The sequence below is a fragment of the Cystoisospora suis genome (genome assembly GCF_002600585.1).
Source record: "Cystoisospora suis strain Wien I chromosome Unknown contig_744, whole genome shotgun sequence".
NCBI classification, from domain to species: domain Eukaryota; phylum Apicomplexa; class Conoidasida; order Eucoccidiorida; family Sarcocystidae; genus Cystoisospora; species Cystoisospora suis.
The window spans coordinates 1-13,768 of record NW_027153545.1 but is presented as its reverse complement, the minus strand read 5'-3'; the positions used below and the strand labels follow the sequence as shown (position 1 = coordinate 13,768).

The window sequence follows — 13,768 nt, the reverse complement described above, 5'->3', positions numbered from 1 at the left end:
TCTTCTTCACACTCAATGTGAGAAAGAAAGTAAGAAAGGAGAGAAAAAGAGATCTCTCTCTCTCTATCTCTTCCCCCTCTCTCTCCTCTTCTTTCCTTCTTTATCTCTCTTTAAAGAAAAGTATCTATTAGTAGATTTCTTTTGTATCTGTCGTCTGTATGCTGTTGATACCGATAGTTACCTAATGAAGAAGAAAAGAGAAGGGAAGAGAGCAATCCATACCACATGATACCTCCCCCTCCCCCCTTCTTGTATTCTTCTTCTTCTTCCTCGTCGTCTTGCACCCTCTCTTTTTCTTCTTCTTTCATCGCTGTGCTAGCCATGCATGAAGATATCAAGAAGAAAAAGAATTCCCTCCCCGCCCTTCTTGCTGTGTATGTTTTGATCCTCCTGTTTTGAAGCCTCTTATTATCCGCTTCTTCTTCTTCTTCCTCTTGTTGCTATGTCTTCTTCTTCTTATCGAACTCTCCATCTCCAGGAGAGAAAGAAGGGGAAGAAGAAGAAGAAAGCGACTGACTGACTGACGACTGACTGACTAACTGAGCCTGTCAGTAGTAGTAGTAGTAGTCCTACTAGTAGTAGTATTCCTAGTCCTAGTCCTACTAGTATTCCTACTAGTCCTAGTAGTAGTAGTCGTTGCTGCTATTGCTGTTGCTTAGTGTTTTCTTGACTTCTTCGACTTGGCTGATCTGAGACAAGAAAGAAGGAAAGAAAAGAGCAAAAGAAAGAACGAAGAAGGGTTAGAAGAAAGGAAGGAAGGAAGGCATCACTCCCTTTCACTTGCTATGCGACACCCCTCAAAAAGAAACACTCCAGTCAGCCTCCTCCCTTCATACAAACTCCTACACAAAGAAAGAAAGAAAGAGTGAGAAAGAAAGAAAGAATGCTCTATAACTATTACTACACCATACAGCAGAGAAAGAAAGATAGAGAGAGAGATAGAGAGAGAGATAAATACATCACTCCATGAAGATAAAGAGGAGGGAGAAGAAGAAGAAGAGCACGAGAGAACATGTCCTATACTATTCCTCTTACTATAGCAACATCGTACATTATACACACCGACCTTCTTCTACTTCTGTCTCCTCGATACAACACAAAACATACACATGACTATCTACCTCCTATCTTGAATTTAAACCATCTATCAATACAAGAATCTGTGTATCATTAATCTCTTTACATGCATGCACGTATGTCTACGTATTTGTATGTATCTATGTATACATGCATGTCAATGTATATATATATACATATATACGCTGTATAGGTATTATGTATGCATATAGAGATGTCTATATCTACTATATCTAGGTGTGTGAACAAGCAGTAAGAAGCGAAGTGATGGATAGAGCCAGTAACCCCTTACCTTTTCTTCTTCTTATCTTTCCTCTTCTTTCTATCCTTCTTGAATTTCTTACTCTTTCCTCGTCGTCTTCTTTTCTTCTCTGAAGCAAGGCATCAAGGCAGAGAGACAGAAAGAAACGAGATACAAACCAGCCGCAGAAAAGAAAGAAAGAAATAAGAAAGAAAGATACCAAAGATGAAAAAGAAAGAAAGATACCAAAGATGAAAAAGAAAAGAAACACTTGAGACTTGACGCTGTCAAAGAAAGCCTCTCCTTCCGTTGTTCCCTCCCCCCTCCCTGTTAGCTAGCTAGCTAGCTAGCCAGGTTATTTGCATGCAAGAAAAGTGTACATAGATGTATATGTATGTCTACATCGTAGAATAGACCAAGTAGCGAGAGCAGACTATTGCTTGCCTCCATCCTTCTTTCATTCATCGGCAAGGCGAAAAGATGAGGTGTGCATACATCGATCAAAAAAGTAGAAGAAGACATGCATGCCCTCTATGACTTCCTTCATGCAGAGGAGAGCTCGACCGATCTATCTCTGATCTATCCATCTTTGATCCATCTATCTTTGATCTATGTATATCTATACATATATCTATACGAGACATACTGGATAATTCCTATACAGAAATACATGTCTATCTATATATATGTATATACAGCTGTGTACGTTGATGCCTATGTCTATTTATGTATAGATCTTCTCTCCATACAAATCTATAGAAGACATCCAAACATAAACACTTTCTTTCTTTCTCACTCTTTCTTTCTTTTTATGTGTTTCGTATACCTCCTTTTTCATCTTCAGAATCTGTATCGCTTCGACTATCACTGGAGGAACTCCTGCTGCTGCTACTACTACTGCTACTACTGTCTGAGTCGTCTTCTTCGTCGCTGCTGCTAGAGGAAGAAGAAGAAGATGAGGTAGAAGGAGATCTCCTTCTCTTTCTTTTCTTCTTTCTTTCTTCTTGTTGTTCTCCTCCTCGTCCTGCTCTTCCTTTCTCTTGAACCTTCTTTCTTTTCATAAGTGCAGAAGAAGAAGCAGAATCTTCTCTCCGACCTCTCGCAAACTTCTTCGCTTGTCGCCTGTCATCTTCTTCATCCTCTTCGCTACTTGCGTCTGAAGCTATCCCTAGCGCATCCCTTAGTCTCTAAAGCAAAACAGACATGAAGAAAAGGGAGAGAAAGGACAAAGGAGAGAAAGAAAGACAGATCAAGAAAGAAAGAAAGACACAGCGAGAAAGAGAGAGAGTTAAAGGGAGAAAGAAGAGAAAGAGTGGATCGTAGTGATGCTTTGGATCTCGAGATCGACGTCGGTGTAAATCGATGAAGAAAAAGAAAGCGGAGACACCCGGGGAACAACATTGATACAAACTTCCAGTGTACATACACCTCAAGATAGATAGATAGCTAGAGAGAGGGGTGTCGAGTAGAGAGAGATAAATAAAGAGATGAAAAGGAGAGATAGAGAAATACCAAAGACCTAGATAGATAGACAGACTGAAGAGAGGGAGAAGAATGTTCGATAGATACGATAAAACTCCTGCCTAAGTAAGGCCAGCCTCTGCACAGGTAGAGGAGACAGTCACTCGCCTTGTGAAGAAGAAGGAGAGAGGAGACTCAGACACCCTTCTTGAGACATAAGCTAAGAAGAGAATCTCTCTCATCCAGATAGCAATGGAAGACAATAGATGCGAGAGAAGTGAGTTATGTCTACTACTCTAGGAGCTATCCGCAGATCCATCCATCCCTCCACCTGCATGTAGAAAGGAGAGAGATTGTCTTCTAGATGTCGCATGAAGAGAAGGAGAGAAATCGAAAGAAGAAGAAGAAGAAAGAACAAGGCGAATGAAGAGCAAGAAGAGGAGACTATGTGCATACACACACATACAAATAAACGAGACAGAGGGAGATGTATGAACGCTAGATATCACTCCTAGGTGTCTCGATCTTGATAGACTATCATGTCTACTATTTACCTTGTCCTCTTCATCTTCTTCTTCTTCATTTGTATGGTGGGGCAGTCGGAGATACCTTCCAGCAGAAAAAGAGGAAGGATAACTTTCTTCGTCTTCTTCTTCTTCGTCTCCTTCTCCCCTTTTCTTCTTCTTCTCTGAACTCCCTGATGCTCTCGCACTTAGCATATTACGACACTGATACCCCAAGTGACCCACTACAAAGGAAAAGGAGACGGGAAAGAAGAGGAAACGAGACAAGCACAAAAGAAAGAGAAGAAGGATGTCTGCATGCCCTGTAATTCCTGGCTTAATCTTCATTAAGATCTTCGTTTTGCTTCACGTCTCCATCGGTCGTCGCATTTCCCACTCCCTCCTCTACTCCACACACGAACCCCCCCCCCCATCTAGCGAAATCCTATCTATCGAATGAATATCGATCATAAATCTATCTTTAATCTATCTATCTTCCATCTCTCTTTATATGCTTGCACTTTGTCTTTGAGCTATCTGTCTAGATCTGTCTGATCTCCCTATCCCTAGATCATGTACAGTACACCTAACTCATTCATCTCTCTCTCTCTCTCTCTATATGGACAGGTATGTATATACGTATGCGTATATACAAATATATCTATACATATACAATGTAGCTCTATCACTAGTCATGGCACGTAAGCATCATCTACATAAGATAAGCAAGTATATACATATACATACATATACATATATATGCATACAAAGTAGACACGTATACATATCTACGTATCAATCTAGCTATCCGGACAGAGAGACAAGACTACGGAGGTCTTGAAGAAGGAGAGAGAGAGAGAAATAGCGATAAGTACCAGTACATGGATAGATAGATAGATGGCTCTTTCTTTCTCACTCTTTCTCAGTCTTTCTTACCTTGTTTGCACTTAGGACAGGCTCCAGGGGTCGTGTTGGATACAGAGCCTGTTAATCTAGCAAGAATGAGGATTTCATTGGCCTTATCTCTTAGGACTGTATCTGCATCGACCTCTCCCTCTCCAGACAATTTACTAGGGGCATACGGATCATGTCCCACTGTATCTCTCTACACGCACATACACAGACAAATATACACAGATAGACATACATACACAGATGCATAAGTACATACATATAGGCACATACATAGACATAGGCACATACATATAGGCACATACATACATATAGGCACATACATACACATAGACATGCATGCACGTCATGTAGGAGAAACATGTTTAAATAGGCATATGTGAATATATATGTATGCAGACACATACCTATATACGTATAGAAATGTATGTAGATTAAAGATAGATAGATGCATGGGTATCTCGAGGCAATAAAGATGATGCGTCTAGAGAGAATTAAAGTTGTATGGAGGGGAAGAATGCAGCGGAAATCTAAAGAGAGAGAGGAATGTGTATTTACGACGGATAGAAATCCCCTGCAAGTGCACGTGGAGACATGACACGACAAAGAAGAAGTGGAAGAAAATGCTCTTCTCTAACATATCTCTCTCATAAGGCGAGCGAGAAAGAGAAAGAAAAAGACAAGGAGAGATAGACTATCTAGTGAACTTGCTGAAACAAAAGAAAAGAAGAGAAGAAGTATTATCTTCATGAAAAGAAAGGAGAAAGAAGCGAGAATAGCACTCCGTGAAAGAAGAGAGATAGAAAAGAAGAAAAGTGACCTACAGACAAGAAAGCAAAGAATAGAGACATGCAGAGAGAGACATAGAGAGAGATAAAGACCAAGGACGAGAGAGATAGACAGAGATAAAGAGAAGACTATTTCGTGTCGATGATACGAACAAGAGAAGAAGAAAAAGTAAGAAGAAGAAAAGGGAGATAAAAAGAAGAGAAAGACTTTAAAAGTAGCACATGATGAATGAGACAGTGAGAGGAATGGAAAGCTCTCTCTCTCGCCGAAAAGCTCTCCTCTGTCTATACACCCCAAAAGTAGCCGCACCTCTCCCTCTCCTATATCTAGACGTACATAGATCCATCTATTCTCTATGTTAACAAATCTATCTACATATATGTAAAGATCTATAGACAGCCATTCTCCACACAGAGCTATATGTAAGTATGCCTATGTAGACATACATACACAGATCTACTCGAAAGGAAAACTGGAAGAAAGGCTATATACATACCTATAGAGATTTATCTGTCTATATGGACCTACATATTTATATATACATGGAGAGAGAGAACAGGACAAGTGTACGTAGTAAGATAGATCATGTAAGAATGCTGGGGAGTCTTCTTTGTGGAATGAAAGGAAGTCCTTCTATCCACAAGATGCTCTTCTTCTTTCTTTCTCTTTTCATTCTTTTCTTCTTCTGCACATACCCAGATTGCATGCGTTTTGAGAGTGGAGGAGACAGGCACCCGATTACTCTCGGGCATCTTCATATGCCCCACTGTAGCAGGCATTTTGAACAAGAAGAAGAGAAAGAAAGAAAGAAGAGGAGAGGAAGTCTGTCCTCTTGGGCTATGCAGAAGAGAAGAAAGAGAGGAGAGAGGGGAAGCAAGCACCTCTCGCTGTCTGTGTCTTTCTCTTAAAGTGAAAACGAGTAAAGTAGATCTCTCTTTCAATCGATGGAAGTATAGATGGGGAGAGAGATCGACTGAATAGGCAAGGGAGGAAGAAGGAAGAGAAGAAAAGAAGAAATGAAAGGATGAGAGAGAGAGAGAAACAAGAAGAAGGGCTCTGAGAGGAAGGGAAAGAAGAAGATAGCTCTATTTTCTGGAAAGACGGGAAGAGAGAGTTAACGAAGAAACAACGGAAAGGAGACACACAGAAGAAGAAGAGACGGACAGTGAAGATAAAGAAAAGAGAAGAGAAAGAAAAGGATGAAGAAGAAGAAAAGGAAGAAAGTAGGAAGGCCATGAGAAGAGTTTAACAGAAGACAACGCGAGAGAAAGAGATATCTGCTATAACGTCCGAGAGACAGAAGAAAGAAAAGAAGAAACAAAGAAGAAAAGTTACCTTCAACTCTATCATGACGGCTAGCAACGGAAAAGAAAACGAAAAGGAGAAAAGAAGTCACACGCAGCTCAACTCGAAAAGAAGAAAGAGGTGTGAACGGAGAAAGAGAGAAAGATTGATAGAAAGAAGATATCTACCAATAGTAGAGGAAGAGAGGAAAGGACGCTTTAAAGTAAAAGAAAAATGAAAGAATGAAAGAAAGAATAGCGCTTGTAAAGAAAAGTCGTCTCTTCTGTTGTACTCTCCCCTTTCTCAATCCCTAACCTCTTCTTCACTTCTCTTTCTCCTTCTATCAATTTTGACTATTTTCTCTTTCTCAGACATTCTCTTTTTGTCTTCTCTTTAGTCCGTTCTTCCTTGGCTTTATTCTAACTCTGTTTTGCTTTCTTTTCCCAACTCCCTCTCTCTCCCCCTTCTCTTTCTCCCCTTTCTCTTTCTCGGCGTTTCTCCTTTACTAGAGAAGACTCTTTCAAGAATAGCATTGACTCGTAGAGAGAGAGAGATCTCTCTTTCGTTCTTTCTTTCTCTTTTTTCTTCTTCTCACGAGTTGCCCTTCAAAACTCCTGAAGAAGGAAGAGCCGAGAAAAGAAGAAGAAAAGAAGAGTTCACACGTCAGGCTTGTCTCTGTCTCTGTCTCTGTCTGTCTCTGTCGTTTTTCCTCCTTCTCTTGCGTATATGCTGATGGAAAGAAGAAGATGCGAAACGCTGTGGGAAAGGAAGATAGAGAGCTAGACAGTCTCACCATAGATAGATTAAAGATAGATTAAAGATAGATAGATAGATAGATAAGGATAGATAGATAGATGTAGACTGATAGATATGAAGAGACTGAAGAGAGGGAGATACATAGAGACAGAGAGGTAGCTGATCGTATTCTTCTGTTGAGTCGAAGTGTGAGAGAAGAGTAAGCTAACGAAGAAAGAAGGGGATAGAAGAAAAGTGAAGGCCTCCTTCTTGATCTACCTCTCCCCGATGGATCAAAGCATGACTCCTATTACGAAGAAATGTTGCTCTTCTTCTGCTCTTCTATTTCTTCTTGGCCTAGGAAGAAGGATAACAATAGGTATTTCTGTTTTGCTCTCTCTCTGCTTCTTTGTCTCACTGTCCTTTTCTTCATTCTCTCGATCGCTTTGTCATATATATAATTTGAAAGAGAGGACAACGTGTAAGTAGTCAGATGAAGCCTTCTTTTCTTCGTGGGTCTCTTCTGAGAGAGAGAGAAGAGCAAGGAAGAGAGAGAAGAGAAAGGAAGAGAGAGAAGAGCAAAGAAGAGAGAGAGAGAAAGGGACAGGAACACGAGAGATCTGAGTAAGCAGGTAGATCATCTATCTGCAAGACTCTGTCTGAGATGTGTGTATATCTAAGGGAGAATAGAAAAATTTGTGTGTATCTTGACTGCAGATGAATGAAATGTAGATGCCCTCTAGGCAACACTTGATGAGAGGAAGAAGGTAAGGAAAGTAGCAGAAGAGAAAGCAGGGGAGGTGCATATCAAAGAAGCACAGGCATAGACAAAGAAGAAGAGGTTCAGGGTTTCTTGTTGTCTTTCTATCTTTCTTCCTACCGGTCAGATGAAGTTCCATAGGAAAAAGTCGTGAGATATCCTCTTTCTGTACAACATTCAATCAGTGAATAGGAAAAGTCTTCTTTCTTTCTCTCTTTCTCACTCTTTCTTTCTTTCTCTTTTTGTCGGTTTGAAGAGAGTGTGTATCCAGTCTATTCTCTGTTTCTGAAGAAGAAAAGGGTGGGTAGAAGATCGGCTTCTATCAAAATGAAAAGACGATTAAAGAAATGGAAAAGACAAAGAATGAGGAGGGGAAGAGAATTGAAGAAGGATCATCCACAGGTAGGGGGCGGGAAGAATAAAGGCTGAGGTGTATGCGTGTACACCCGTAGATTCGAGTGTATGTACACCCCCTCCCACCTTTCATTCTTCTTCTCCCCTTCCAGCATCATCGCACTGGGCGGATTCTATCTTCTCTTTCTCTCTCTCTCTCATCGAATTTCTTCCTAGAACCTACGAGAGAGACAAAGGAAAGGAGAGAGATTGTCTTACTTACGTCGGTCTGTACAAGTCTGGATGAACAGCTCGAGTTTTGGATCCTCGCCATCCGCGCAGACAGTCGCCGAGCCGGTCTCCGAGTGTACGTACACCCCGTAGCATGAAGAATTACACGAGCAGAGTCCAAACGCACGCACTCCTCTCTTCCTATCTAGAATCTTCCAGAATAGATAGCTATAGATTTATCTCTCCACAACTTCTATCTATCCATCTTTATCTATCTACCTTTAATCGATCTACCCCTTCCACATCCTCCCCGCGACACACGGATCTACCTATCTTCTCAAGAAATCCTGGATCTTTCTGTTCACCTTTTCTCTCATCTTCTCTTCCTCTTTTTCCACTTACACAAGAATCTCTTCCGACTACTTTAAGGAGCTTACTTGCTCCCTCTCTCTTCTTTTCTTCACTCTACTCTTCAACTCGAACATATTTCTTTGCCTAGTCAAAGGGCGAAAACTTCGAAGGAGAGGTGCCATCTATCTCTCTTTTCTTTTGCAAGAGATCCAATGAACTTTCCTTTCTTTCTTCTTTCTCATAAAGAGAGGTCATTCCTTCCTCTTTGTTGATCTCTTTCTTCTATCATCTCTTCTCTATTCCTTCTTCCTGTCTTCTTACACTCGCATTCCTCTTTGACTCTTCTCGGGTATCTCCTTCACCTCTTTATGCTCATGTGGGCGTGCAACAGAAAATTGATTGATCGAAGGAAAGAAAAGATCACAGCGAAGCCGGCAAGGAAGAGAATGAGCAAAATAGATAGAGAGATAGGTAGGTAGATAAAAAGAGATATATAAAGAGATAGATAGATAGATGAAAGCAGATCGATTGAAGGTAGGAGGAAGGTAGAGTCGAGACAGATGGACGAATTAAGGTGACTTCGGGTGGAGGTCTAACCCCCCGTTCTTCTTCTCTAGGAGCATCTCTCTCAATTCTTTCTCTTCATCTTTTACTTTCTCCTCTTCTTCTTTCGCCTCGTCTTCACGGTGGCATTTTAGAAGAGGGAGAAAGGTAGAGATACATCTTAGGAGAAGGGATAGGTCGTGTGTCTAGATATGTCTTTACGAAGGCTCTTCGGGTGTTGTCTAGAATCGACTATTAATTCTCTTACTGACGTGCGTAACTTCTTCTCTGGAGGTTTGTGTGCTTGTCTGCGTGGAGAGAAGGAATTGGAATGAAGAAAGAAAGAGAGAAAGAAAGAGATACAAAAGAAGAAGATAAGAAAGACAGCAAAAAGAAAGAAAGATAAGTGGAACTGAAAGAGAAAAAAAGCGAGAGAGAGAGAAAGAAAGAAAGAATGATCTAGACCACCGAGTGATCGATCGGTCGATCTATGAAGACCAGAGAGCCTATCATCGAACTGAAAGATACAAACTGATCTATGTGAAGGAAAAAGGAGAGAAGAAGGAGAGGAGAGAAGAGGAAGAAAAAAGAAAGACGGAGAAGAGATCTGATATTAAGAGCGAGCGCCTTTTCGTTTTTTTCCTTGGAGGGAGAAGATAGATCGCTCATTCTCACGGTTGACTGATCAAGGGTGGACAGACAAAAAGACCCGCTGATACATCCACAGAAATACAATACCTCACTACTTCCTCTTCTTTCCTTCTTTCTTTCTCTGGTCGAAAGACAGGAGAATAGCATAATGAACCTTCACTCTTGGTCTCTTCTCTCATCTTTTCTTACCTCTCTCTTCTTTTTCATTCATCTTGGCAAATGAAAGAAGAAGTGGCACAGAGAGATAGATAGACGGATTGATAGATACACAGACACCCGCTCTCTCTCCACTTCTCTCTCTGTCTACCTCTGGTATTCTCTCTCGAGAGAGAATACCTTTCTTTCTTTCTTTTGTGTTCTTTTCTCTCTTTTGCTTTTTCTTTATGAATGAAGGTGTACGCCTGTGTGGCTGCATGACCGGGGGGCTCCGAGAATGAAGGCTTGGATGGATGAGACAAAGATCAGAGAAAGAGAGAGAAAGATAGATAGAAAGTAGAAAAAGAAGCGAAGTTTCGCCCTTCTCTTCTTTCATTATCTCTCCTTCTTTCCTGACGCTTAAAGTAAGGAGAAGTTCCTTTTCTTCTTTGACTACAAAGAAATTCGCAAGTTAGAGAAGAGGCTGTCGATCTGACAAGACTCTGGAGAGGCAGGAAAGAAAGAAAGAAAGAAAGGAGTTTCTGTCAGCGGGAAACTTTGCTGCCTCTTTCTTTCTTTCATTGCATAGAAAGGAGAAAGAGAGAGAAAAGAACAAAAGAGAGAGAGAGAGAGAGAAAGAAAGAAAGACTTTTCTTCTTCTTTTGATTTCTCTTTCTTTTGTGTGTCTTCGGTTCCCAGCAGGTCATTTCGCCGTCATTTGGAGACCCTAGGAGAAGTAAAAGTAAAAGTAGAAGTACTCTATCTATCCCGCTGAACTCCTCCTCCTCCTCCCCCACTCCTTCTTCTTCTTCTTTCTCTTTCTTCTTTTTTCTGGTCTTTCCTTTCTTCTTCTTTCTCACTTGATGCCGCTAGAAAGGAGAGCACCGCTATATCCATCAATTCCTTCACTCTATCTTTCCCTCGCCCCCCCTCTGAGAAAGAAAGAAAGAAAAAGAGGAATGAATGAATGAAAGATGGAGTGAAGCTTGTAGGTGCTAGCTAACAGCAGTCGATAGAACGAAGAAGTCTATCTATCTATCCATCTATCGATCTATCTATCATTCTCTCTTCTTTCTTCCTCCTCTTCTTTGTGAGGTCGCACTGGAGGGAGAGAAGAAGACGATAGATCAGAGAGAAGGATGGGGGTATAGAAGAAGAAGGAAAGAAAGAAAGAGAAAGAAGATGAGAGAAGAAGACACCATATGCATTCCTCTTTAGAGAATCGGGGGTGTCTCTCCTGTCTCAATAGATAGATTTCCTTCTTTCTTTCATTCTTTCTCACTCTTCGGACAGATTTCTTTCTTCATTCATTTCTTGTCTCATCTCTCCAACACAAAGAAAAGAAAGGAAAATAGATAGTAAATACATGCAAAAAGAAAGCAGGAGAGAGGATCGGAGAAGACCTTCTCTCTTATCTCTTTCTTTATTTGAAGATGGGGAAGAGAAGAGTTCATAATACTAGACTGAGAAGTCTACCTCTTCTTCTTGTTGTTCTCTCCTTCTTCTTCTTTCCTCTTCTTCTTCTTCATGCGCCTCCCGTTAACGGGGAGCCTTCTCAAGAGAGAGAAAATGAGAAGTCCTCTTCTCAAGAAGTCCGTCTGAAGAAGGAGAAGAAGAAGAAAGATCTGATCGAAGAAACTGAAGAAAAAGAAAATGAGAAGGACAGTTTTCTTTCGGACTCCCATCAGCAGAAGAAGAGGAAAGAAGAGGAGAATTTTGAAAGCATCGGAATGGTCGATCTCTTAGTCACCCCTCCCGTCACTCCTCCTCGGAATGCGACTCTCCTCCTTTCTTCTTCTTCTCCTTCTCCTTTAGATGAAGAAGAAAAAGAAAGAAAAGAAGAAGAAGAAGAAGAAAAGAAGAAAAACGTAGAGGACAGTAGCAGTACGGTCTTGGGACATGAGGAGAAAGTAGATAGCATAGCAAACTCAAATATCGGGATGGTCAATCTTCTTCTCCCTCTTCTTCTTCTCCTCCTTTTCCTCCCTCTTCTTCTTCTCCTCCTTTTCGTTCCTCTTCTTCTTTGTCGACGCATGCTTATCTTGCCTACCTAAAGAAGAAGAAGATTCTCTTTACCTCTTCCCCTTTATCTGTCCTTTCTTCCATGCAGAAGCAAGAACGTCGCAAGCGCCATTCTCCTTACCATCCATTCACACAAGAAGAAGAAGAAGAAGATAAAAAAGANNGGGGGGGGGGAGCGCGGGAGAGAGAAAGAACGTATAGAGACATATCTAGAGGGAGTGAGAGGTCGGCGTCTCCCCGAGGAATTATTTGATCTTATTGTCGTCGGCGCCGGGGCCTCTGCCTGTCCCTTCGCTAGGACCATGGCTGATGCAGGTACCACACTACACTAGACTATACTACACTATACTATACAATACAATACTATAGAATACTATGCTATACTATACTATACAATACTATGCTATACTATGCAAGTAACATACAAGATGCATACACTGTAAAGACATAGACAGATAGAGTCAAGATAGATCAAAGAGAGATAGATAAGTGGATAGATACAAGGTAGGTAGGTACGTTCAAAGTGGAGAGATGGATAGATTAGAGATAGAGTAAAGAGATAGATAGATAGATATGTGAGGGAGAAAAGTGACTACGACGAAAGATAGAGAGATAGAGAGAAGTAAGGAAGATGAAGAGATTTCTAGACCTTCCTGGGTCTCTGGTCTTCGAACGCAGAAGAAGCAAAACACTAAAGAAGGAGAAGAAGAATATTCACACCAAGAAGAGAGAGAAGGAGAATATAAATGCCAGAATTGTCTCTTCTTCTTTTTTACCTTCTCACCCTCTCCGTATATAGAGAAATAGAGAGATCGGCGATACATACATAAGCGACAACTTACCGATGCGGTGAGATTTACGTAGGAAAGCATATAGACCTCTTCTTAGATCTTCTTCCTATCTCTTGATATATCTTTTCTTTATGTGCATATGTATGCCTATGTATCTATCTCTCTATCTGTATAGGGAGCTGGTAGAGATAGCCTCAACACATGTATAGCCATAAACAAAGAGATAGATAAGTCGATGCAAGATAAATCGATTCAAGATAGACAGATCAAGAATAGCGAAAAAGAGACAGATAGATACATACATAACTAGTGACATAGATTAAAGATAGATAAATAGATAGATCAAAGATAGATAGACAGGTTAAAGATAGAGAGACAAATGGCTAGATAGGTGGATAGATAGCTGTGAGACAGCTTAGTAGTGTGTAGCTACCCCTACACAGACTAACGATAGAGAGACCTGAGAGAGAGAAAGAGAAAGAGAAAGAGAGAGAGACCTTAGAGATAGCAAGGTCACTTTCTCTCTCTTATCCTCCCTCCTCTTCTTCTCCTTCTTGTTGACCCTCTATCACGTTTCTTACTCTTTCTTTCTTTCTTTCTCACTCTTTCTTTCGTTTTCCATTCTAGGCAAGCGTGTATTAGTGATAGAGAGAGGGCCAGCGCGGTCTGCGTCGACGACTCCCTTAGCGATGAATATAGATGGGATAGGCTGGGGAATAAACGACAATTCTATTAACCAACCTGTAGTGACACCCCAAGGTGTACGTACACATATAGGAAAGATAGCCGGGGGAGGAACAAGCGTCAATGCGGCTATTATGGTCGAGGAAAATGAAGACTATTTCACCTTTCTTAATCAAAAATATCAACATACATGGGATCTTCATGATATACGAGAGGTACGTCCAAGACATAAGTATGCAACGACAGAGAGAGATAGATAAATAGA

The 13,768-nt window shown here is 40.9% G+C and overlaps 2 protein-coding genes across 2 annotated transcripts; one reads left to right on the top strand and one right to left on the bottom strand.

Annotated features, from left to right (window-relative positions):
• Nucleotides 1-18: 18 nt before the first annotated feature.
• CSUI_001839 (zinc knuckle domain-containing protein) lies at nucleotides 19-6,559 on the bottom strand. The gene is made up of 6 exons (XM_068062042.1): nucleotides 5,679-6,559; nucleotides 4,219-4,387; nucleotides 3,334-3,527; nucleotides 2,145-2,505; nucleotides 1,370-1,448; nucleotides 19-689 (listed from the first exon to the last, which is right to left on the bottom strand). Exons 1-6 carry the CDS (start codon nucleotides 5,760-5,762, stop codon nucleotides 656-658), a joined length of 921 nt encoding a protein of 306 aa, XP_067925981.1. The 5' UTR covers nucleotides 5,763-6,559; the 3' UTR covers nucleotides 19-655.
• Nucleotides 6,560-12,117: 5,558 nt separating this feature from the next.
• Nucleotides 12,118-13,718, top strand: CSUI_001838 (gmc oxidoreductase; the record flags this gene model as incomplete). Its single annotated transcript, XM_068062041.1, has 2 exons — nucleotides 12,118-12,343; nucleotides 13,447-13,718. Coding segments are annotated over 2 exons (498 nt in total), but the record flags the coding sequence as incomplete, so codon positions are not given.
• Nucleotides 13,719-13,768: the final 50 nt, after the last annotated feature.

What these genes read in the sequence shown, in the direction of transcription:
- CSUI_001839 (XM_068062042.1), bottom strand. Translation starts at nt 5,762, where the DNA reads ATGCCTGCTACAGTGGGGCATATGAAGATGCCCGAGAGTAATCGGGTG. An exon ending in CTGTCCTAAGTGCAAACAAG is followed by an intron (nt 3,528 to 4,218) that starts GTAAGAAAGACT and finishes TTTCCTTTGTAG; the next exon opens with TGGGTCACTTGGGGTATCAG. An exon ending in AAGAAGATGAAGAGGACAAG is followed by an intron (nt 2,506 to 3,333) that starts GTAAATAGTAGA and finishes GTTTTGCTTTAG; the next exon opens with AGACTAAGGGATGCGCTAGG.